Consider the following 22,859-nt stretch of genomic DNA (forward strand, 5'->3'; position numbering starts at 1 on the left):
TATTCAGGACTATGAGCATGGTCGATGGCATGAGGACCTTGGCGGTGGTCACTGACTGCATCTGCAGCTGAGCTGTCGTTTACGTTGCGTTGCCTTAACCAGGGGCTCCTCGATTGAGACGCTTAGCCGCTCTTCAAGACATGGATAGCATCGGGAGGTTTGATATCCCATCCATTCTATCCTCAAGTCGGAATGGAATCCTGCAGTTGAAATCAATCGGCACTTGTCTGGTCGTATTGCGTAGCGTATGATATGATTGATTTACCAGTGTCTTCTTCCTGTGATGGTGTGCTTGCTCTGATGTCGGTTGGAGTTGAGAGCCTGCTGCGCGGCCGTAGCTTGAGGGATGAATAGGAAGGGCGATACCTAGGTACCTAAATTCGTACGGACTCTCCATGACAGGACGGGAAGGAGCCGTTGCCGGCCCCGGCGTCGATCGCTCTTGCCTAAATTGTAAGACAAACATTATTCTCGTATGAAAGGCGCGATGCCGGGTAGGCGATTTAGTATTGTGCATTAGGAAGGAGCCATCGACGTCCTCTTCATCTCTCTTTCCTAACCCTGAGGCTTGAAGACTAATGATACATTGCTGTAGAGGCGATGATTTCCCGAGGATAGAACTCCGAACAGATAAAGACAACAATAACACCGACGATCAAGCAATATTAACAGCCCGAATAACCCTCCTCATTCGTCTCGGGCGCGGATTCTCCTCCAGATCATTTGGCGTGTGGGTCTCAGACATATTAGTAGATGTCAGACTCCGGCTCTGGGGCTGCGTATGCAGTGCGCGCAGGGAGACTTCGGTTGCGCTTAGGGAGGTAGACGATGACGATCGGATGGCGTGCTCGTGCGCGTGTGCGTTGGCGATATCGACATTGGAGTTCAGATTGAAGTCTGGACGAGACGGTGTCGGGGCCGGTGTAGGTATGGATGTGAACATATTGTTTTGTTGTGCCAAGGTATGGTTATGGGCATATATTCCGGCGCTGTCGTGTCCCGTGCGCGAGAAGTATGCTGGGATTTGAGCGGACCAGGATGTCCATGGATCATTTACAGCTGTTGGGTTCAGGTCAGGAGTTCCTGTTCCGGAAATCGTAGGTCCTGCGGGGAACGGAGTGGCAGGAGGGTTGGTATGATAAGCCCGCTGCTCGACAGCAGAGGCAGAATTATATGGCCCCGTCTCGCCAGGGAACGGAAGGCGATAATCCTGCTCCTGCTCCTGCTCCTGGCTACGTCCACGTCCATTATCCCTATCCCTTCCATGCCCAAGCTCATACGAGCGCCGGACATCACTCTGAGCATGATTATCCCCCTCTTCATCTCCCTCCGCATTCTCCTTATCATCCTCCGGCGAAATATACCAGCTATGTCCGAAGAACCCGACGCCATCAATATCCATCCCATCTGGGTCCTCGTAGATCGAGAAGCGGCAAGGTCGACGGGTCTGGTCACCTTGGTAAACGGCAGACGAAAGACTATCGATTAGGGCGGGCATGTATGCTGCTTCTGGACAGGAATAGGCGAATGGTGGATGGGGACGGCGGAAGATGGTGTTGGGGTCTGGGTTTATGGATCTGGGTTGGGAGGGAGGTAGCGTTGGCATGGGGGTTGAAGAAGTTTCGTTCATTGCTGTGCTATTCCCGGTACCATGACCGTCCTCATCATCGAGATCCATTTCAGCGGTTACATTCGTACGCAGTGGTTGCGGTGTTATATTTGTATCGTTGCCAGCGCGGGACGAGTGCGGATTCTGGAGCGCATCAGAGACTGAGGCTGGGAGGCTCTCAATGTCAGGCAGAGACGCCGCAAGGTTATCTAAGCCCTCTGTGCTCCTCCCGGGTATCTCTTCGGCGACATGACTATTTTCCTTTTCACCGCCAGCTTCAGCTTCAGCTCCGGTCCGAACTTGAGTCTGAGTCTGCGCCTTGGAGCTCCCCTTCGCCTCGAAGGACAAGGGTGACGGTGGGTGCGAAAAAGAAGAAAACGAGGTCCGCATCATCTTCCGTGGTGGGAGGCGAAGGTATTGTCCACGCACATGTTCGGGTTCTGGTTCCTGTTTCTGGCCACATTCACCTGCATGTCCTTCACTCGTCCCTTCACCACCACCAGCGGCAACACCAGCAGCAGCAGGACCATCAAACCAATCTGCACACTTCAATGAATCTAAAGCACCCAGTGTCCGTGAACCGGACTCATAATACCCATTGCCATTACCATTATACGGTGTCGCCTGCTGGTCTAGATACCCCGCAGATCGTTTCTTCCTATTGAGCTGGATTAAAGACCGGGATTGCGATGGCGACGGGTTCTGGAAATCGCCCTGCTGTTGGTGTTGAAGGTTGTCTTTCTCGTTTTCAGCGTCTTTCACTGATCGTGGTCGTTCGTGGATGGGGTCGATGCTGAGACATAGCTGGAATTCGATTTCATCCATCATGGTGGCTACTCGCGAGATGAGATAATGGATATTAGCTTGGGAAACTTGATGCAATTGGAGGGATGAATGATACTGAGGGTGGATGCAGGCCATTGTGAAGATTCACTTTGAGGACAGGACAGAGCTGGACAGAGTCTCCTTGCACATCGTCCATTCGCCCTGGGCCGAGTCATTGCTTGGGTGGATAGATGGAGTTGGATTCATCAACACAGGATAACCAAAAGCAACACTTACTTACCTCTTCTGCCTCGATTCACGTTGAAGTATCCCGAGATAACTGCGGCGGGTAAAGATCAGGAACCAGAAAGCGAGTAGGTCAGCTTGAGGTTTGATGAAAACTGGGTGGGGTTGGAAGCTGGAGCTGAAGATGGAGAGATGATGGTAAGTTGCACAGTTCCATTGAGGGAATTGATTCACTTTATTCCCTCCGCAGCCCAGCAAAATAATTCCCTCATCATCATTCATGAGCCCTCGGAGATACACTACTAGTATTTTCTGGATGTAACGAAAACAACAATTAGGAGACTACAAGAAGGGGATTGAAGAACCTCGGTCCGCATAGCTCGATTGAGACTATCTGGCCTAGATAAAGACGAGTATCACATCGCATGGCACTAGATCGCGTACATGACCCGAGATATCATATCAAATGTCAATCAACGAACGATCGCTATTACTCTCACATCACAGGCTCGCTCCTCAAAGTCCATGGCAATGTCAAGGTCAATGGTAGTGTAGTGACTGGTTAGCCACTACCCTCGAGAAAGAAGGGCAGCAGAGAAGAGATATACAAAACGGGGTAGTCACGTAAACATGAGTAAAAACAGCCCGTATCTCGCGCCCTCCAGCAGCTCGCTTACCTGAACTGCCGGGGCCCAACCATACCACCCCTCGCATCACCACCGACCTGTCCGAACATGTCGAGTAAGTGTCTGTTTGATGGCGGCGGTCCCTGGAGACCAGGAGGGTTTCCATCGAAGGGTCCCATCAAGTTGTCTCCATTGGGCGGCATGGGCGGGAATCCACCAGGCGGAGGAACATTCATGTAACCAGGAGGGGGCATCATCCCGGGCGGAAGAGGTCCACGCGGGAACGGCTGGCGCTCGTTCAGTGGCAGATTACCATGCATCGGCATCACATTAGACATATAGCTGGGGTTGACGTTGACGCCCCTGTTCGGGGTTGGAATGCCCGGTGGAGGAGCCAAAGGCGCAGGCGGGCCGCCCTGTTGCGGGGGCAGGTGGTGACCACCCCAGCCGGGCGGTGGCATGTGCTCGAAACCAGGAGGACGCTGAATTCCCATAGGCGGTGCTTGGCCTTGCGGCGCACGGCTTCCACCCGGGGTAATTGGGACCTGAGATCCTTGGAATGGAGCATCGTCAAAGTAGCCCGGCAGTGGCCCATTGGCAGGTCTCCGTCGAAGTTGTTCAATATCAGGTCTCTGCATCGCAGCAATCGCCGGATCATCCAGAAAGCCGGGACCCTTCATGCCAGGTCCTATCCCATGAGGGTGAGGCATGCCCTCGGGCAGGTTCATCAAGCCGGGAGCTGGACCGGCGCTTTGTGGCTGGTTTTGAGGACCTTGGGTCGGTCCGGTGCCAGGATTAACCCTGACTTGTTGCATCAGCCGAAGCAAATGCTGGCTGTCCCGCCCTTGAGCCTCCTGGCCGAAAAAGTTCTCCTTGAGTGGTGAGTCCGTCGCCCGTGTAGCATTGTCCTGCATTGGCAGTTGCTCAGGCCGTTGCCCCTGCTCGCGCGGAGGCGAGGCCGAGCTTCGAGCATGCTCAGAGTGAACCAGGGAAGAAGGGCGGTTCGGTTGAGCAAGGGTCTGTATGGGGTCATTGTGGGGTGTGCCGTTGCGTGACCTTCCTCCACCGAGCATTTGCAGAATACGTTGAAAGCCTTCTTGATCCGCATCGGTGGACGATGGATTCAAAGGAGCAGGCGACTTGGTGCTGATGGGCGACTCTGGCTCCTTTGCTGGGCTACCCAGCGGAGGACTAAATAGACCTGCGAAACGGGAGGATTTTCCCGGTTTCGGCAAGGTACCTTCCTTCTTCACGACAGGCTCAGATGGCAGAGGTGACCCAATGTCCGCGGCAGGCTTGGGATCTCCAAGCAAGCCGAAGAAGCGTTCCATTGTCGTGTCGGCGAGTGCAGCACCGCCAGGGCTGAAAATCTCGCCATCAGTTGGTCTAGCCCCTGACTTCTGTACAGGCTCAGGAACCTGCTCAATAGGTGATTCCCTTCTCTCTTCCGGTTGAGCTTGGTTGCCAGCCTTCATCCTCTCCTTCCAGCGCTCAAAATCTTCTTGGGTGTGAACTCTCCGCGGTTCATCACGATCTGTCGTATCAAGCCATTCTGGCTCTTGTTCAAGTTTCGCACTTCGAGTCCAGTCACGATCAGCGCCGTGTCTGTCACGTCGCCAGTCCCGGCTGCGCAGCGAAGCTCTCTCTTCCTCAGCTTCAGGTGTATCTTGTACATTGTCATCCCGGAACCAACTACCTTCATGTCTTGCGCGCCCCGGAGGCACATCTCGACGAGGAAGGAAGCGACCATCCTTCTCCTTGGCGCCGCGCTCAAGGTTGGAGTCGCGCGGGTCACGAGGTTCCCACCGGTCAAACTCTCCATTGCGCTTTGGCTTTCTCTCCTGATCTTCCGGGCCTAGAGGACGACGCGGGCGTCCGTTATTCCAGTCCTCTTTCTCTCCGCGCCGGTTATTGAACGTCCCCATCTTCCCTTCGCGCCCCGCGAAGTCTCTGTCCCCTGCATCGCGGTCCTTGAAAAACTTGAATCGTTCATTCTTCGGATCGTCCAAGGTAGGTAACCGTTCCGTGGCATCAATCGAGCCTTTACCGGCTATGCGAGAGGCCGAAGCGAAGGCAGTTTTCGGAGGTCCGAGGACGATATCCTCTGCGCCAAGTTAGAACTCATTCACAAGGACTGGTATACTACCAACTACTGAAGGTGTATAGCAGCGCCGACCCGAGTGTCGTCTCACCTGAATTCGAATTGCGAGAGATGTGACGTGTTTCGAAAATGCTTGGCCGGCGAGCGGATGGATCGTTATGGTTATTGCTAGGGTTTCGTTGGGCATTACGGTCAGGAAGCGGACTATTATGCAGATCAATAGTCAGCAAATTGTAGGACACAGCTGGAATGTTCATAGGGAGGAGAGGCCAACCCCATCCATTCTTCCACCGGAGGTAAATTCGCAGGCCTCGTGACCAACGGCGAATCGCGCAGCCATATGAGCTCGTCAATTTCGTATCGTCGCGCCATGACGACGGCAGGGTATTTTGTTTCTCGCAATCCCTCACGTAGTTTTCATTGGTCCCGATCCTGCAAGTTCAGAATGAAGCCCGAGAGCTGCGGATGAATCGCTTGGTGCGCTGTGAATTGTGACCAACCAATAGGAAAGAAAATTGGAAGAAGATCAGTGAATTGTAAATCGTATCCAAAGGCAACGGACGTAACACGTGGATTGAGGGCAAGGCAATTGTAGGTGGGTGTCGGTCGGTGTTGTGTTTGGTGGTGGTCGGTCGATCGGTATCGGTCGGTTGGAGGTTGACGTGCGGATGAGGGGCAGGATTGCCGAGTCAGCTGGAGGAGGCAGGGAGAGCAGGGCAGGTCTAATGTAGATATACAAGCCGGGGGATCTGAAGTCGGTAGACAGAATGATAAATGGCTTTGGAGCTTCAGGAGGAGTGAATTGGGTTGTGTTGGGAGGGTGAGGAAGGGTGAAGGGGAGCAGCAGAGGTTGGCTTGGAAGTCTGAAGTTTCGCGCTTCCCAAAGGGGAAAGGAAACGGCCAACTCACTGTGGCTGGTCCACGTAGGCCACCACAGGTTCACAACACAGAAGGTTTGTACGATCTTCTTATTTGCTTATATTATTGGTGCAACGAAAGTATTACAGTTCCTCATCTTCACAGCTTTTACGCACTCACTACCACAGATCATCGTCCTCTATCAAGAGACGAATATAAGAGATTTCTCAACCCTATACCAATTATGCTAAAGATGTATCCTTAACCCTGAGTCCAAACACTGCTAACCAAATTCAAGCAGCAATATCCTCAACAGCCCGTGCCACCGCACCACCACTCCACTTCTCAACCCGATCATGGTCCGCCGACTTATACAACGACTGCGCCATAGCAGTCAACGTAGACGCATCGCGACCAGTTACCGCCGGCAGCTGGCTCTGTATCCAGCTGATAATTCCTGCCCTTGTAATGAGTGTCGTGCCGCCTTGGACCTGGCTCGAGCGATACAGAAGCTGCAGGATCTTTCTCTTCGCGGAGAAGCCAGCACCCGGGGACTCGTAAAATGAGAGGACGCGTTCGAAGACGTTGGAGCGGCGGTAGATTTCCATGTCCTGGTGTGTTTTTCTAGATTAGATGGAGCCTCAAGGCTTGCGAGGAAGTGATACACACCCGTTCAGTTCGAAGCCCCTTGATGAGCAGATCCAACAACCACGCGATCTCTTCAAAGTAACCATCATCCAACTCCGGTTCATGCAGCAGGATCCTGTCGATCCAATACGACGGGATCTTTTCCACCTCCCACCAGGGCGCCTTCTGGAGGAACTTGTTGACCTTGCCGTAGAGCTTATGCATCGGGTTCACGAGGACAGAAAGACAGTTGGCAGCGCACTCTCCTACGATCCAGGGCACGGGCGAGTCGACTCCGATTTGCTTCACCGTCTCGAGCAGCTCCCCAGTGAGAAGGTAGACGCTCCGCCATTCGGCATATTTAGAGTCCTTCAGTTTCATCATGAACCTCGAAATGTTTGGCAGCGCCTGTCGTCGGACTTCCTCGTGCTCGGAACACAAGCAGAGGAACAACTCTGCTACGCGGCCCTGCTCCAATGACTCCTCCAGTTCCTTCTGCTCCCACCGGAATAGCTCGTTACGCTCAGTACCCTCGACCGGCAGAGAGCCGAAGATTTCTTCTAGGTCCACATCTTGGCCTTTAGGCTTGGTAGCTGACGCTGCAGTTGTAGATGGCTTGGTATCTGCTTTCGCCTCGACCTGTCCAATCTCTTCAGCACCTTTCAATGCCTTCTTGAACCGCGACTTCAGCTTCTTATCCTCGGTGGCGTTGACCAGTTCGTCCCGAGAGTTCTTCAACCCACGTAAGTTCTCCCCGGAGGAGTGAAAGTTCTTGAGCAGATTGACGATAAATTCGCCCACTGCTTTTTCATTGCTCGCGTTGGCAGCTTTGAGAACAAAGGGCCATTGCTCGATGATTGCGGCCACGAGAGGGCTTAGCGGTTTGGATGCATCGACCAGAGATCCGAGGTCTCCATAATGAACAGGCTTTTTGGCAATGCGACACGCGCAATTGTCAAAGAAAGCCAGTTGTTGCTGGAGTATTTCTGGCTCTGATGACTCGAAGCTAGACAGTAGGGCCGGAAAGCTCGAGGAGCGCAAGACCGAATGCTCCGTGAGCACAATTCTGAGTAGCCTGTCCATTTCTCCGAATGACTCTCTTGATGAGGCGTTGATGAGGACTTTCAGAATAGATGTGAAGGCAGAAAATTGCATGGAACCTACTTCCGCGTTAGCAATGTCGTCAAGCCTACACGTTAGATTTACTTACCAGGTGATTGCCACCACCGCAGAGACGCCGACTGCTGCGCAATCTTCAGAATATTCTGCAACTGACTGATCAACAACTCAGTATCCTCCGCGTCAAGGCCTCCCTCATCAAGTCGCTTCAGGATATCAACAAGAACCAGCGAAACATCAAATCCCTCCTCAAACGCAGCATCGGGCAGAACTTCATAAAAGCAAGCAAGTAGCTCCGAGACCGCCTCCTGCTGCTGCAGGTCTTCTTTCGCCGTTCTTCGGAATAGAGTTACAGCATCCTTGATTTGTGGGCATCTATTACCGAACTCGACGAGGAGCTTGTCTGCGGCTTGGGCCCAGAGAGGCTGACTGACTCCGTGGTCGGAATGGAAGATTTTCAGGACGGCCCGTAACTTGTTGAATGAGATCGTCAAGATTCTGACCGCGAAGAGAGTGACGATTTCGGCGTTCATGTTGAAGGAGCGGGTAAGAACTTTCTGTGTGAGCGCACGGGGGAGAATGTTCTCGATCACCACTGATACTGGCGGAGGCATGACCGGCAGCTTATCCTTCCAGCCACAGTTCGCAGGAACAGGTAGGCTGACTGTGGAGAAGAGAACGGTTGATTCGGCCATCCATGAGGGCGTAGGCTTCGGGTCACCGACAAACATAGATTTCTTAGTGAAGTAATCAGCGATAAGCTCCGGCGCGGCTTTGAATATAGCCAGCAGTAGCTCAATCTGAAGTCTATCGGATTCCGGACGAAGCGTTTGAATAAGATAAGAAAGTGTACCATTGCGAACAGGCACCGACTCCCGATACTTGTCCACATAAGCTGCAGAATCGAGTCCTAGATCGATGGCACCATCATCGTCAAGAGGGAGTGATTCCGGATCAGTGTGGTTCGGATACCAGCCGGTCTGGGGAAGCAGAACTCCATGCTCGGTCTTGGTGCAAACTGTCATGAGAATCTTATGTGTCTCGTCGGCGAGAGAAACATCGGTTGCATTCTCCTGCTCAGACTCGGATTCACGATCATACCCATACAGAGTGACCAATCGTTCCAAATTCCACCGGGTAAAGAACTTCGTTTTCGTGTTCCTGTTAAGCGAGCTATCCTGAATAATATCCCTCTCAATAGCCCGAATAACATCAATAATAATCTCCCGCGGATCCTTCCGAAGATGCTCAAGAAACGCTCTCATAACCTTCTGCTGCTCAATAATATCGGTTTTGTTAGACGCATTTTGGAACCTCAAATTCGCAAGGAGATATCGCTGCGCATTCCGTCTCAGCGTCGACGCATTAGAGTCAACAGGGCTATCCTCGAGCTGTGCCTTATTAGGCGTCAAGAACACATCCATCCGCTTAAACGTGATATGCCGTCCGAGATACAACTGTCTCGCAACAGCCCCGCCGTCAAAACTGATAATCTCCGTCAGGAGCCGCAGACAAGGCGAGATCAAATGCTCCTTGGATTTCACTGCCGTCAAGCCGCGGTTGAACAGCCGCAGCTGTTCTCTCTGCAAGAGATGCTTGCAGAGCGCAATACCGAACTCTCGGAAATCCAAATGGCTCGAGACGGTTTTGATGAAGAGGGCCAGGACGGAAGGGACCACAGTTAGTAGAGACTCATTGGTACTGCTATCCGCGAAGTTCCAAGTCTGGATCAAGTCCGGGAAGCAGATGGGTTCCTCGGTGTTGCGAGAGATTTGCGAGTCGCAGTAGGCCTTGAGGATGCGGAATTTTTTGGCTCTCTCGGCCTCGTTATCTGTTTGAGCTATTGATGTGAGGAATTCCTTGAATTTTCTTATTCCTGTAGATCATTATTAGTTTTTTGGTCATGAGGATTTTAGAATTTTAGAAAGAAATGACCCTGTTTTGACTGTACGGCATCCTGCTGGAAAAGTAGCAGCGAGCGTAGCTGCGTGTGTGAAATTATGGCTGAGATTTCCTCAGACTCCTGCGGGGTGTCAATCTTCCTCCGCTTGGCAGACCGGTCATCATGATGAGACATTGTGAATGTTGATATTTTTGATTGACGTGTCGACCCGGTCCAGAATCCAGATGGTCCAGATGATAATGATTTGGGATCGGCGGAGCAAAAATCTAAATTTCTACTTTGGGAAGTAAATTGGTGCCGCTTTAATGCTGGCTTTGAATGAATGTTTTTCCATTCCGACGACATCTCGTCTCACTGTAAACTCCTAACTCCATCACTCCATAAATATCACTTTTGTCCATGTTCTTTCTTTCTCCATCCAATTACGCTGCGAGAAATACGCTGCGAGTAACCAAAAACCACCAATATGCTTGTGTAACTCATTGAAAATGCCAATGTTCATCAAAACCCCGATCACTTTCCTCCCCGGGGCTTTCCAACCGAAAGAGCGCCTTTCATCTTCCCCTGCCTGCTGCGCACCTGCTTAGGCTTCACAAAAATCCTGATTCATCTTGATCAACATCTGTAAACAGTTTTAGAAGGGCAACAACGGTGCCTTTCTTCTTCAAGATGTCATCCCCCATAGTGCTTGCGATGTCCTCCGTCTTTCCCGCCTGTAGGTCCACCATGTATTCATCGATGGAGTCCTTCACAACCATCTTTACACATTCGACTTCCCTTGTTTGACCACATCTAAAAGCCACTGTCATATCGAGCCCAGTGCCTCCGGTGCGGAGACTGACGATCAGGATAGTGATTGCCTTGTTGTTCTCAAATTCTACGAGGCTCTTGTGGCGAGAATGGGTGTTCATTTTGCCATATAGCTAGTTTTTTTGTCAGCTGGTTGCTTGACTTCGTATTATGGTAGATACTTGCGCATTGGAACCCTCAGCGTTCTTCAGAACACATCTCAGCTAAGATGCGGATCGAATCAGTGAATTAGATAAATAGAATCGCGTCCTTGCTGGCCCTCTTCCATCTCTTGATGATGTTTTTGATTCCCGTCAGCTTTGCACCATCTAAGACAATTCTATGCCACTTGATGTGATGCAAGGGGCTACGGTTCTCCTCAAATCTTTGGCTCCATTGCTCCCTCAATCTTTCCTCACTGGTGAGCTCTTTGAGGGGTTGGAAAGTCGGGTACGATCGTCGGATTTTCTCGTAGATTGTGATCCTAATATCTGCATGAGTAAGGATGGAGACCAGCTAAAAACGTCAGTTACACGACGTAGTAGCTCTGCAGGTCTTGAGCAACATTGAGTGTCGATAACTTTGCCCGCGCGTGGTACTCAACTGCTCTTCCAAGCGCTTCTTCCTCGCAGTATCTGCATTTGGCCCATCCTAAGAGACAGTGAGATATGACCGTGTGTAGTTTAAGGAATGTGGCTCACCAGTGTTTTGTGAGGTGCGAGGGCACAATCAACAAAGTGGTTCGAATAGGATCACCTGGGTCCAAAGGATGTCCATCGACGATGTTGACTACAAGAGAGGTCAGCCTCGAACCTCATAATGAAGCAAAATCAAACGTACCTAAGGCCTGCAAGGTCTTCCCAATGCCCATGACGTCTCCTAGTATGCCACCCTTGGGCTCTTCAGGCGCTGTCTAAATTAGTTCCAGCTGATCTGACTCTTTGAAGCCACTCACCATGAATGCGCATCCCAGAACCTGATAGTTGTACAACCTTGTCACCATGCCTTTCATTTTCCAGCGGACGGTCACTATCAGGTTCCACCACGTTGTTGAACTTCTTTGAGGCTTTGAAGCAGCTGGTTTGCGCCATCTTTCGCTTCATCCTGATCTACGGATAGGATGCTGGCCACTAGTTGGGCCATGGCTTCCTGCTTGTTGGATGCCTTGAACCCTTCAAGGGCTGATAGTTCCGCGCTGGCATGCGCCTCCTCAATCACGTTTGCCGACAGATTCAGCAGCGCCTTTGGTTCGCCCTTTCCATTTTGCCTCGATCGGGCTTGTTTCTTGCTAGTCTCCGGTTGTGCCCTAGCGCTGACGTCCTGGACAGAATTGGCAGTCACTCTGCGTTTCTTTTTGCTTTACAGTATTTCATGGATGGGTTCGAAACCAACCTCTATGCTCCTGCGCTTCTCTGCTGCAGAAAGCATATTCTGGCGCTTATTTTAAGAGCCATTGGTGTCGGCGCCTGTTCTCGAGGCTGCACGATGTTTTCGGCTGGGTGCTGGGTGGTTGTAGCCGAGAGCTCACCAAGCAGGCGGAGAACAGGCTCGTCTTCTTCGGGGACAAAAATTTGATCAACCGGCTGTTGGATCTCCTCTGGCCGAGCCAACTAAATTTGCTCGGCTAGTTCTTGCTTCAGGAGGCTTTTGCGGTGTTCGGATACCTTGTTTCGAATGGCTCGTTTTCTTTGAGCAGCCATGTAGTGGACTTTGTGGGCCATAGTGGGATTGCTGAGCGATTTGAGCCATTTCTCGACAGCGTCGAATCTAGGCGCATTAGTGGCACTGCTTCTTTTTCATAATATGATATTCACTTTTCATCATCGTCATTGCTCTCTGCATCGTCTTTCTGCACTGTCCCAGACGCCAGTCCTGTGTCGTCATTCGCTAAGTCGCCAGTCATAGTCAGATCTACACCCATAGTCTCTTCATCAAGACCAGTTATCGACGGAAGTCCAAAAAGGCCAGCAGAGATATTTTTCTCCTGGGAAGGATTGGGGTTCTCGGTTTGATCATTGACTCCTAATACAATTGTCAGTCTCTTATCTCACGCACGCATAAGCATTTGCCTGCCGTGAAGTAGATACTCGCCTGACTCTGGCTTGAAAGAAAGACGTGCGTGCATGCGCCAGGGCTTCTTTGGCATAGTCCCGTTGCGTGCGTTCTCTTGCGGCTGATTCTGGCCTGAATTCACGCCGTACGGCCGCAAGAATCTACTTGGCATAGTCACCGTCCACTCGCGCTCTTGCAGCGGCCAACCGACCGGCCTCTGGCTCGAAAAGTGAAGGGATTGGAACTTCAGCCGTTTTGGTGGGAAGTGATGGATGTATTAGAGTCCAAGCGTGGAGGCCTTCGACGACATTGGGAGATTCTGCGATATACTTGTGTAGTATGACCAGATCAAGTACGAGGCTGTAAAGGACAGTAGATTCGAAAGATTCTGGAAGGAGGCGTATAGGGCCTGAAGGGGAAAACCTGGAAGAGGGTAGCGAAGGAGTGAGTATCTGTAATTGACGTATGTGGAAGGTCTGAAGTCAATGGAGGTGTCAAGGAATGCCAAAAGAGAGACGTTCAGAGGTTGCAAGACGGGTTCTGAGGGAGTGAGAGAGAATGTTGAAGAGAAGAGTGTCTTCAGAAGGAGAAAAGTATTTGTAGATAGGAATTGTTAGGAGAATGCGAGCCGGTAAGGAAGTGGTCGTGGGTGCAGGAAGAGAGTATAGAAGGATGTTCTATTTTGAGGCTCGAATGAGTTGAAAGAGCTGGAAAGAAGGTGGTCATGAGTGGAGGAAGGAAGAAGGAAGAGGCCGACATCGAGAGTGATAGAGGAAAGTTTAAAGAGGAAGAAGAAGAGAGCGTAGAAAAGTGGTATTTATAGTTCTGAAAAGGCAGGAGGGAAGGCGTCCCGTCGACGTCTCCTCATAACAAGAGGATAAAATGAGGTGAAAGAGGAAGAAGAAGAAGAAAGCGTAGAAAGCAGGTATTTATAGTCGTGGAGCTGGAGGTGAGATGAGGTGACAGGAGGGGGGTCGCGTCGTCGAGATTGTCTTCTTATAGCAAGAGGATGGAGGTGCAGGTGCAGCCGGTGGCAGCTAGAAACGAGCGAACAACGTTTCCAGTAAAAGGCCATACAAACCACAAGTGAGAGTATACTGAGAACGAAGTGAAGCAGTCGTGATAGGAATCCGAAAGATATTTCAGTTTGGTATTGGCGAGAAGTGGGTGAGCGTATATCGAGAGAGGTGAGCCCTAGGCCATCCAGACTGCGGGTGAGGGATCTATACAAAATAAGCTCAAATTAAGCTTAAGGCCAATAGTTCTTCAGCCGCAATTGGCACTCTTTGGATGGAAGTCTATGCTATCTGGAGTCGAAAGACGGCTCAGTCTACGTGAGAGTCCAGAGTAAGTGGGCCCCGACCATGACCTAAGTGGGTAAAAGGCTTCGTATACCCAGTCTTGGGTATCTTCGGGGGGCCCAAGCAGGACACATTTAGTGGGACCTAGTGATGCTATCTGCCTACTGCAGTAAGGTATATCTTTGAGCTCATCTCCATCCAAAACAACATCTCATTTGAGTAGCCACATCTTCAGCAATAAACATTAACCCAGGACGCACTCATACGCACTCGTAACGTCTTTATAATACTGTACAACAAAGCTCACATTACACCGTTTCCTCCACTAACGCACAACTGAGATTTTTAAGAGCATCGGCATCAGTCTGTACCGAGTATATCCATCTTCAACGCCTTACCACTCGCTCGGTGTCTTGAAACTAAAAGAGTCTCCTTGCAGCCGCAGTAGGAGAAATAGTAGGCGAGACAGATCCGGTGCTAGACGGCCCAGCCACAGCCGCTGCGCTGCGGTTCCGGATACTTCCAACAAGTGGCCCAATGAGGAAAGTCTGGTCACAGGGTTCCGAAGGCACCTGGACACACCCACCAAGCCACCGACCAAGCCGTCCAACCTGGGTACCGTTGCCAAGAACATAAGATGGATTGTAGGCGGGTACCAGGGACGAAGTGTTCGAGTGGAACAGCACACCAGTCTGCTGCGCAGCAAGCCAGGTCGTGTCTGCGGTATGCTGAGCCGCCAGCCTTGCCAGGATAAACGAGACCTCAGGGGACTGGGTGTAGGGCACTGCGCCGATGAAGGCAGCAGCGACGCTCCCTTCGAGCAGGATGGCATTCTTCACGTAGTCTCCGGCGTCGGTTGCGTTTGGGTGGGTGAAAGTGCAAGTTGGGTTGGAGTAGCCCGGGACCTTGGAGCCGACTTGTTGGATAGCGCGGACGCCGAGCCGGTTCTGGCGCTGGATGCCTAGGATGTTCTGGTAGTATTCTGCTGTCGAGCCGTTGGTGGCATCGCTGAGGAAGGTCTGGTTGATCGGTGTGGAGGTGTAGTATCCTTCCAGCAGGGCCTGCAAGGCCCAGGCGTATCTGATAACTTCGACGTCCGATGACTTAAGGGCACAGTCTGAGCTCTGGGCAGCAGCGGCCCCGGCTAGCAAGAGGCCGCTCAGCAGAGAAAAGAAGCGCATGATGGGGTTGAAGTTTGGCCTTGTATATAAGGGTTTTTATCAAAGTGGATAGCAAACGTGATCCGATAAAGATGCAGGTCAACAAGCTCCCTTCAGTCCGGGCACTGCCAGCGGAATAGACATCCATATAAGTAAGCTTATAGAGGATCCACTGATGGATAAATGATCCCTCACCGTCAGGACGACGTGGATGTAACCATATGATGCAATTTGATGTATATCTGAGCTTGTCGAAACTCATCTTCCATAGAAGAGCGGGACCTTAATCTTGGTTCTTGCATCACGACGCCTATCAGCGAAAGCCGGCTGGACGTCTCATAGGTAGAATGAAGTCCGCCGAGCAGGCCCACCGGAAGAAGCGGACTCGAAATCCGCCATTGGCATTGAGCACGGGGTCGAGGACTGGGAAACTGGCCACCGTGATATCATGACATACCTATAGGAAGCATGTAGGGCTGGATAGGCTGAGAAGATGTGGGCTCATCGTTCTGGTGGTAGAATGGGATTTGATGGCGATTGACCCGTTCTTTCCGCTGACGTGGAGGAAGGAGATCTCGAGTGAAGAGATCTAGATCAAGTTTCGAGATCCGCAGTTTACCATTGGGCCTCACTCAGTCAAGTTGGCGGATCGAGCGGAAGGAGATCCAGCCATGGGTATGGGGGAGACGCACTAAACCTTATACGGATCATGCATACAGCAGGCACGTGATGCCGCTGGGGTGTTTGCATCTTAGGGTTGTTATTAATCTACGAACGAGTGAGAATCACAACTACTGAGATATCCAGTAATTTCTATCAGTTCCATTCGAAAAACCAAGTTATACCATGCGCGTGATGTAGTATCAAGTGACCAAAGATAACACTCACTACCCGAGTGACGGTTACACAAACTGAAGAGATTCAAGCCAATGGACACAGGAAATCAGAAAACACGTTGACCCAGATGCGCCCCAAAAGTGCTTACATAGCCTGGGCAAGGATGCCTCCGGCCTTGAAAGGAGTAGCCGAATCGACGACAGAGCCAGCCTTGGCCTTGTAGCTACCCTTGGCGACGATGTCAGTGTAGTTGGTGGAGCCACCGCCGTTCCAGGCAAGGAGCTAGATAGCCAGGTTAGTCTATATTTCACATTCGTGGATGGAAAATCACTTACGTTGGGGGTGTCCGAAGGAATATCAGTCAGAGTGCCCTCCGTGGCAATGGAGATGATATCGCTCTTGAGCTTCTTGGGGGTAAGCTCAACAGCAAAGGCAGAGTCTTTAGAGGGCTGGAGAGAAACGAAGTAGGCCAGAAGACCAGCAATGTGGGGAGAGGCCATGGAGGTACCAGAGATGGTGTTGACGGCGTGCTCGCTACCAATCCAGGTGGAGAGGATGTTAAGGCCGGGGGCAAAGATGTCCGTGCACTTGCCGTAGTTGGAGAAGTAAGCGCGCTCATCAGCAAGAGTCGAGGCTCCGACAGTGACAGCGTTCTCAGCGGCAGCGGGAGAGTAACCGCACGCATCGGCGTTGTCGTTACCAGCAGCGACAGCAAAGTGAAGACCAGCCTCAACACCAGCGTTGACAGCATCCTCGAGTGTCTTCGACTTGCCGCCACCAAGAGACATGTTGGCAACGCTGCCCTTGATGCCGCCCTTCTTGGTCTTCTTCAAGTGGCTTTCAACAGCCCATTCGACACCCTGGATAACATCGGCCATGGTACCAGAGCCGCTTGACCGCAAGACCTTGACTGCGTAGAGGTTGGCCTTCTTCGCGACACCGTACTTCTTACCGGCAATAGTACCAGAGCAGTGGGTTCCGTGGCCGTTGCCATCCTCATCAGCGTCGCCGCTGGGAATAGTCTTACCCCACTCGGCACGGTTCTCAAAGTCCGCATGCTTGATATTGATACCAGTGTCGATAGTGTAAACGTCAACTCCCTCACCACCCTCGGCGGCGTAGAGATACTTGTTGAATGTGCCGAAAGTGAGTCTGTCACGGTGTGAGATACGGGCCAGACCCCATGGGGCGTTCTTCTCAACGTCTGCGTCTTCCATGGTGTGGACTTCGGAGTTACGCTCGATGTACTCGACCTATAAGTTCATTCAGGGTCAGAAAAGAGAACCGTGACCAGCGTAGTCCATAGATGCACTTACGTCAGGGTGGTTGCGGATCTCCTCGATCGTATCCTCGTGGAAGTGTCCGGAGTAACCCATCAGGGAACCAGCGATGTTGAAGGTACCCTTCAAGCCATCGTAGATTTCTTCACCGAAGCCAAACTCAAAGCCAAGGAAGCGCTTCTTCAGGTCCGAGCGGCCACTAGCCTGCTGTCCGTGGATGTCCTGCACCCAGCTGTGATGAGCAGAAGCGGCATCGGTGTTAACGTGCTTCTTGAAGACGACGATGTAAGAGTCTGGAATCTCCTTGGCATTCGTAGATGAAAGGACAGGAGCAGCTCCGTTGTGGATGGAGTCCACGACTACGGGCGTGGCCGCCGTCAGCAGCGGAAGCAAGGAAAGGCCGAGGAAGCCTTTCATGATGGGCGATGAGATAAAGATGTGGAAAACTCGACAAAACAAGAAAGAGAGAAACAACAGAACTGAGAATCAAGATTCAGATAGAGATGATGGAGAGATGAAGATGGGAAGACAGAGAGAGAGGATGGGGGAAGGTTGGAGGATGGTGAGGAGAGAGGCGAGAGCCGAGCTACTTATCAGCTGCACCAAGGCAAGGGCCCTTTGGACGATGATGCAACCGGGTTACGGTATCTTACGGGCCAGGTGACCTAGCGCCCCGGCCTTTGACTGGCTGTCGATCCGCCGATATGATGTGAATGGGGCACCTGGGGTAAATTACATACCGCCCATGCCTATCAGTTACACGGGCTTACAGCTGATCGCGGCAGTACGTGTCCCGGTCACGCCTGATAAGCACACGCCGAGCAACGGAGCTGCATCCAAGCAGCAGCAGTACTCATAGCTACTAAGCTCGAACAGCATCATCATGTTATAAAGGCTGAAGCGCAGCCTCTCGCCCTGCCAAGAACCACTCAGCACGAATCCTTCCGACCGATGCGGAGGACACTCGTCCAGGCGGTGACTCAGGGAACTTCGACCACCAAGCTCCAGCTCCAGGCACCAGGACCCCAGGCGCCTGAGGAACTTGGGGACCTATGGATGATTCACCACCCGAACCAGCTTAGCGTGTGGTCAAGCCTGCGACCATGATCGCGCCTCATTCCTACGGCCCTGCGAGCCAACGAATAATGCTGCCGGCAGGTTGGAGCTGTCGGAAACTATTCGGAGCTATATTTATCACAGAGTATGTACCCAGTACCCTGGCTATCGAGCATCAAGGATAACGACCCGGTATCATTTTCTTTCGTCAACTGGTATCGCTGTCGAAACGTGTACTCTGGATCTGCGGAGTACCTCGGGTGATCACACCAAGCTCCACATTGAACATCACAAGGCGTACCTACTCTGAAAACTCTTGGTCACATTGTACAGCCAATAATGGTTCATCGTCATGAGTTCAAGAGCCGTGAGTTATATATACTATGCAAGTCTGCTCGCTTTTTTCCTATGCTGCTCAACTAGGTAGAGACGATACGACAATCATACCTCGAGGCCATGGATAGTTCCGCAATATAACGCCAGCGGCGTTGGAAACCGTTGCGGTCTTTCAAAACTACTCTGTGAGCAGGGTCCGCTTCTTATCACTGGTCGAAAAAGCTTCGACTAGCTTCGATAGGCCATGACCAAGATGAGACCTGGGGATTTGAAAGTGTTCAAAATTAAATGGCAATATTCTGTCGGAAACCTCACATTCGGACAAGGGCAGGGCGCGGAGGCGACGACACCGGTTCTTTCACTGCTTGAGCACCCTTGACATCCTCATAAGCAGCGGTAGTAGTCGTCGTACTCGTCGTTGTAGTATTAAGCAACCCACCAGTACCACCACCACCAGGTAAAAGCGACGAACCCAGCCGCTGAACCGGCGTATCAAGCAACAACTTCAGCCGATTCAGAATCACAAACTCCAGCTTAAGCTTCAGGCTATACAGCACCCCAATGAAGCTCGTCTCAATATAGTCGGCAAACCCTAACTTCTGACGTCCAATGTACATGAGCACTAGGAAGAGCAAGTCCAGGGCGACGACAATACTCTGGCCGATGAGAAGGTGGCTCATTATCCTCTTGCCTACAGCGCCCTTGGCTCGAATTATGGGTCGGATTTCCTTCAGGCCCTGGACGATGTATATACCGCAGATGAAAAGCTCGCGGACGCAATAGCTCGTAAATGCGATACGCTCGGTAGTGAAATTCGTCGTCGCAAAGCGCTGGTTGTCGACTATGTATAATATCAAAGTAATCGTATGCGGAACAGTAAAGAGCACTGTCGTGCCGATAATAAGATACAGCACCCCCCGCAGGAAGAGGCGGTTCCTAATATTGTGGGTGTAGCGCGGCTGCAGGAGGAGATGGAGGCGCGAGTAAATCGCTAGGATGTGCGCGGACATCAGGGTGGGCACTGTGATGAGGAACCCAATGTTTTGGACGCGCGCTGTGGAGGGCACAAATAGGTTAAGGAATGTCATGGCGTTGAAGCCCGCCAGGCCGATTGTTGCTATGAGCATTGAGTAGAAGTAGAGGCCCTTGCGGGCTGGGAAGATGTCCCATAGCCAGAGGAAGAATTCGAAGACATTGTAGGCTGTTATGGCGAGGAGGACGAGGGTGGCGGCTTCTTGCCCTGTGAACATTGTATGTTTTCTTTCTTTTTCAGCCGCGAAACTCGAAAATCGGGCGCAGAGAAATGGAGCTTCCAGGAAGCCACTGATGAGAGCTTGGAGTCGAAGATTTATTAAAGTTCCCTTTTCTTTGTCTGGGAAGGGGTTTCATTTGGCATGTAACATAAGACGGCGATTGTGGCCGGGACAAAGAAAGTCAGTATGTATCCCGAGGTCTGCCCAATTATCCCTATCTTTGCAGTATGGAAACCTATCATAATCGGACTTGCCAGTTGTGTACCCTAGCTCCAGTCTATTTGATGATCTCCTTACAGATATGAACCTGAAAGCCAGGAACTCACAATTTATTGGGCTGTCAATCCCTGCTGTGCAACGGTAAAGGTTAATGCTTTTCGGAACTCGGTCTGATAGGCTTATATACCAGACGAGGTAAACAAGAAGGAATGGTATCAGGGCTAGAAGATGAAGATTCGTCTACCTTTCCTGTCTGAATCGATGTTCTTGGAAAGCAGATATGGCTTCATGAACACGGAGAGGTATACAATAGCATGTAACGTACCTATAGTACCAGCGCAACCAGAACACCAAGCACAGCTGGAAGAACAAACGCGGATGCTCGCCCGGCAGAGTTATCCCCAGGACTATCACCAGAGCGTGAAGCATTCTGGCTGCCGTCGGTTTGATCATCGCCATTGCTCCCACTACCGTCGTCGCCACCCGCTCTCAGACAAACAAGATCCAGCTGAATCTCATCGAAGGTGGCATTTCTCTCGCCGGGGTAGTCCTGGGCCTCCCAATCATATATTGGCTCGACATAGATCGGGGCACGAACGGTGATTCCAACGCCGGCCTTGTCGAGCTGCGCTTCGTAGGAGCCTGCTCTATCAACAGGGAACGAATAGGCATGGGATGCGCTTCCCGAGGGGAGACTCTCGGGGACCACGAAGACTGTTTCGTTAAACGTGGATTCGATAACGAATGCTATAGCCCTGATTGTTAGTAAAATGGGCTACATGTGGTACATGGATTAATGAAGTGCAAAAAGACCGGGAAGAGCAACGCACCTCTCGCCACAGACCCATCAGAAGAATTCCAGGTCGTCGTAAGAGCCGAGTCATCGAAGAGATCCGTCGCGCAGGAAAGGTTCCTCAACGGGTTCGAGGTAAGCTCGCGCAAAGCATTGAGAAGCGACTGGTTCTGCTCCTCTTGGAAATTGAGATTCGATAGTAACCCCCACTTCAGGACATCCTTGAGGTTCTCAGCGCACTCTTGGCTGATCAGGCCATCACATCCATTGTTGCCGCCCTCGACTGGTCCAGATGCGTTCGTGAATAGCATACCGAGTTGAGTGATATTGAGAACGGCATTGTTGGTGTGTCGAACGGGGTATTCGAGCCAGAAGGCAGTTTTCTGCTTATCATCTGCGACTGAGTCAATAGCGTAGACCCAGGTTGCATCTTCTGGGAAGAGGTCCCCGAATTCAAAGGAACGTGTAGCTTTGGCTTGGACATTGATGCAGTTAGTCGGGTTGTTATAGTCGCAGGATTCGGCGGCCGTTGCCCCCAAGTGAAGGACAGACAGCAAGATGAGGGAAACTAGTGTGTTCATTTTGGCGAAGGAGTTTGTGTAAAGAGCGACATTTGGATGTCGAACCATCGGGGATCTGACCAGTATTTATGCGCGAGGCACCCATGGTCAAGAAAGGTGCTACGCTACTCCAGGGCTAGGGGTCTCAGGTGCTAAATACAGGGACAGTCCAACTTCCTGGGGGCCGTTGCTTCACGGGGACAGTAGATAACCAATGACAATAATTCTTGAGATTAGTCTGCTGACCTTTGCTAGATCGAAGTCCGCAGAGAACTGGTCTGGGATGGAGGCATCGAGGCTGATCGGTAAGAGGCTGCTCATCGCTTGATGCCCACAACGCTTATCTTGGCATTTTGAATCGCGCGAATGAGAGAGCAACTCTTGGCCTGCACCCACTGCGGCGCAATCGCACTATCTCAAATAAGAGAGGCTAAGACGGGCGTATCCGATCTTCTGAGCGTGCTAGGGTCTGGATTCTGGAGCCTTATGCATGGTACTAGAGACTTTCTGGGGTGTAAACATTCAAGAGATGGGACTGTGGTTATTGTGGGACTACTGGTCCCTCGACCAGTCGTGTAGATATTTACATACAGTCCGGGCCTCATCGATTCGTTGGTTTTGCGCTCATGCTGTACCCTGTGTGGTTCCCTGTTCTCTACGTCTTCATTCCTAAAACGCGCGTTACTTCCGTGCCATCAGAAGCTTCGATCCTCGAGGTGTCCGTCTTTCTGTAGTTACAGGGTAATTTGTCGAGTGGGGTGGCCGCAATAAATGAGTTGCTCGTCTTTGGCGAGGCTCTCTTGTTTTTCTCGGGGGGCATGCAGTTGGGATATCCTACAAGCTGTATGTGATCCAGCACGATACTAGGTGGGTAGTCCGGTTTTCAACCCGGGTCTTGTCTGCTGTGAAGAGCTGTCATGAACAGAGAGTTCCTGACTATTATCGGATATGTCCTTGTTGTCAGCCCTGTGGCGTTTATTGGGGGCTAGGTTTTAAGATGCCTGCCACTATATATTTTGTCTGCGGAGTAGATAAGATATGGAGAAACACCACGCAGGATGCTTGGTAGCCTACCCTGCGTCTATGTGAAGCGGAAGAAGATACTTTCTGGCAGATCTCGAATGGATGACTCTTTCATCAGCCCATGAGACCATCTGAAACCTTGCGCATCCTTGCAAACAGCCAAGACTACTGCACCTTTCCAGTCGCAAGAAGCTCGCTAAGGTACATTTTACCTTATAATAGCAAATATCTTAGCAATTCTTTAACAACTGCCCGGGTGGTCTAGTGGTATGATTCTCGCTTAGGGTTAACCCTAGCATATCTGCGAGAGGTCCCGCGTTCGATCCGCGGCTCGGGCCTGTTTCTT

General features: G+C 51.5%; 9 protein-coding genes and 1 non-coding gene across 10 annotated transcripts; 2 read left to right on the forward strand and 8 right to left on the reverse strand.

Moving 5' to 3' along the window:
- Positions 1–681: 681 nt before the first annotated feature.
- BDV17DRAFT_256286 (uncharacterized protein) lies at positions 682–1,750 on the forward strand. Its single transcript, XM_073757047.1, has one exon. It carries the CDS (start codon positions 965–967, stop codon positions 1,487–1,489), a length of 525 nt encoding a protein of 174 aa, XP_073618543.1. The 5' UTR covers positions 682–964; the 3' UTR covers positions 1,490–1,750.
- A 1,161-nt stretch (positions 1,751–2,911) lies between these two features.
- Positions 2,912–6,186, reverse strand: BDV17DRAFT_241690 (uncharacterized protein). The gene is made up of 3 exons (XM_073755977.1): positions 5,622–6,186; positions 5,439–5,551; positions 2,912–5,350 (listed from the first exon to the last, which is right to left on the reverse strand). The coding sequence occupies exons 1-3, from the start codon at positions 5,717–5,719 to the stop codon at positions 3,294–3,296; spliced, it is 2,268 nt and encodes a 755-aa protein (XP_073618544.1). The 5' UTR covers positions 5,720–6,186; the 3' UTR covers positions 2,912–3,293.
- A 194-nt stretch (positions 6,187–6,380) lies between these two features.
- On the reverse strand, positions 6,381–10,055 carry BDV17DRAFT_256292 (NPA1/URB1 family protein). The gene is made up of 4 exons (XM_073757048.1): positions 9,887–10,055; positions 8,043–9,827; positions 6,875–7,992; positions 6,381–6,816 (listed from the first exon to the last, which is right to left on the reverse strand). Exons 1-4 carry the CDS (start codon positions 10,026–10,028, stop codon positions 6,499–6,501), a joined length of 3,363 nt encoding a protein of 1,120 aa, XP_073618545.1. The 5' UTR covers positions 10,029–10,055; the 3' UTR covers positions 6,381–6,498.
- A 204-nt stretch (positions 10,056–10,259) lies between these two features.
- BDV17DRAFT_256293 (uncharacterized protein) lies at positions 10,260–10,969 on the reverse strand. Its single transcript, XM_073757049.1, has one exon. It carries the CDS (start codon positions 10,763–10,765, stop codon positions 10,445–10,447), a length of 321 nt encoding a protein of 106 aa, XP_073618546.1. The 5' UTR covers positions 10,766–10,969; the 3' UTR covers positions 10,260–10,444.
- A 371-nt stretch (positions 10,970–11,340) lies between these two features.
- On the reverse strand, positions 11,341–11,734 carry BDV17DRAFT_288773 (uncharacterized protein; the record flags this gene model as incomplete). Its single annotated transcript, XM_073761491.1, has 3 exons — positions 11,341–11,432; positions 11,484–11,552; positions 11,599–11,734. 3 exons carry the CDS (start codon positions 11,732–11,734, stop codon positions 11,341–11,343), a joined length of 297 nt encoding a protein of 98 aa, XP_073618547.1.
- Positions 11,735–12,037: 303 nt separating this feature from the next.
- BDV17DRAFT_288774 (uncharacterized protein) lies at positions 12,038–15,177 on the reverse strand (the record flags this gene model as incomplete). Its single annotated transcript, XM_073761492.1, has 4 exons — positions 12,038–12,253; positions 12,308–12,410; positions 12,458–12,665; positions 14,583–15,177. 4 exons carry the CDS (start codon positions 15,175–15,177, stop codon positions 12,038–12,040), a joined length of 1,122 nt encoding a protein of 373 aa, XP_073618548.1.
- Positions 15,178–15,963: 786 nt separating this feature from the next.
- On the reverse strand, positions 15,964–17,885 carry BDV17DRAFT_256298 (S8 family peptidase). Its single transcript, XM_073757050.1, has 3 exons — positions 17,310–17,885; positions 16,329–17,246; positions 15,964–16,275 (listed from the first exon to the last, which is right to left on the reverse strand). Exons 1-3 carry the CDS (start codon positions 17,688–17,690, stop codon positions 16,138–16,140), a joined length of 1,437 nt encoding a protein of 478 aa, XP_073618549.1. The 5' UTR covers positions 17,691–17,885; the 3' UTR covers positions 15,964–16,137.
- A 793-nt stretch (positions 17,886–18,678) lies between these two features.
- BDV17DRAFT_241740 (uncharacterized protein) lies at positions 18,679–20,033 on the reverse strand. The gene has a single exon (XM_073755978.1). It carries the CDS (start codon positions 19,913–19,915, stop codon positions 18,977–18,979), a length of 939 nt encoding a protein of 312 aa, XP_073618550.1. The 5' UTR covers positions 19,916–20,033; the 3' UTR covers positions 18,679–18,976.
- A 429-nt stretch (positions 20,034–20,462) lies between these two features.
- Positions 20,463–21,511, reverse strand: BDV17DRAFT_288777 (uncharacterized protein; the record flags this gene model as incomplete). Its single annotated transcript, XM_073761493.1, has 2 exons — positions 20,463–20,884; positions 20,968–21,511. The coding sequence occupies 2 exons, from the start codon at positions 21,509–21,511 to the stop codon at positions 20,463–20,465; spliced, it is 966 nt and encodes a 321-aa protein (XP_073618551.1).
- A 1,252-nt stretch (positions 21,512–22,763) lies between these two features.
- Positions 22,764–22,851, forward strand: BDV17DRAFT_t37. The gene has a single exon. It is a non-coding gene; the product is annotated as a tRNA-Pro (tRNA).
- Positions 22,852–22,859: the final 8 nt, after the last annotated feature.

Source organism: Aspergillus undulatus, assembly GCF_047715775.1.
Source record: "Aspergillus undulatus strain CBS 261.88 unplaced genomic scaffold BDV17scaffold_9, whole genome shotgun sequence".
NCBI classification, from domain to species: Eukaryota; Fungi; Ascomycota; class Eurotiomycetes; order Eurotiales; family Aspergillaceae; genus Aspergillus; species Aspergillus undulatus.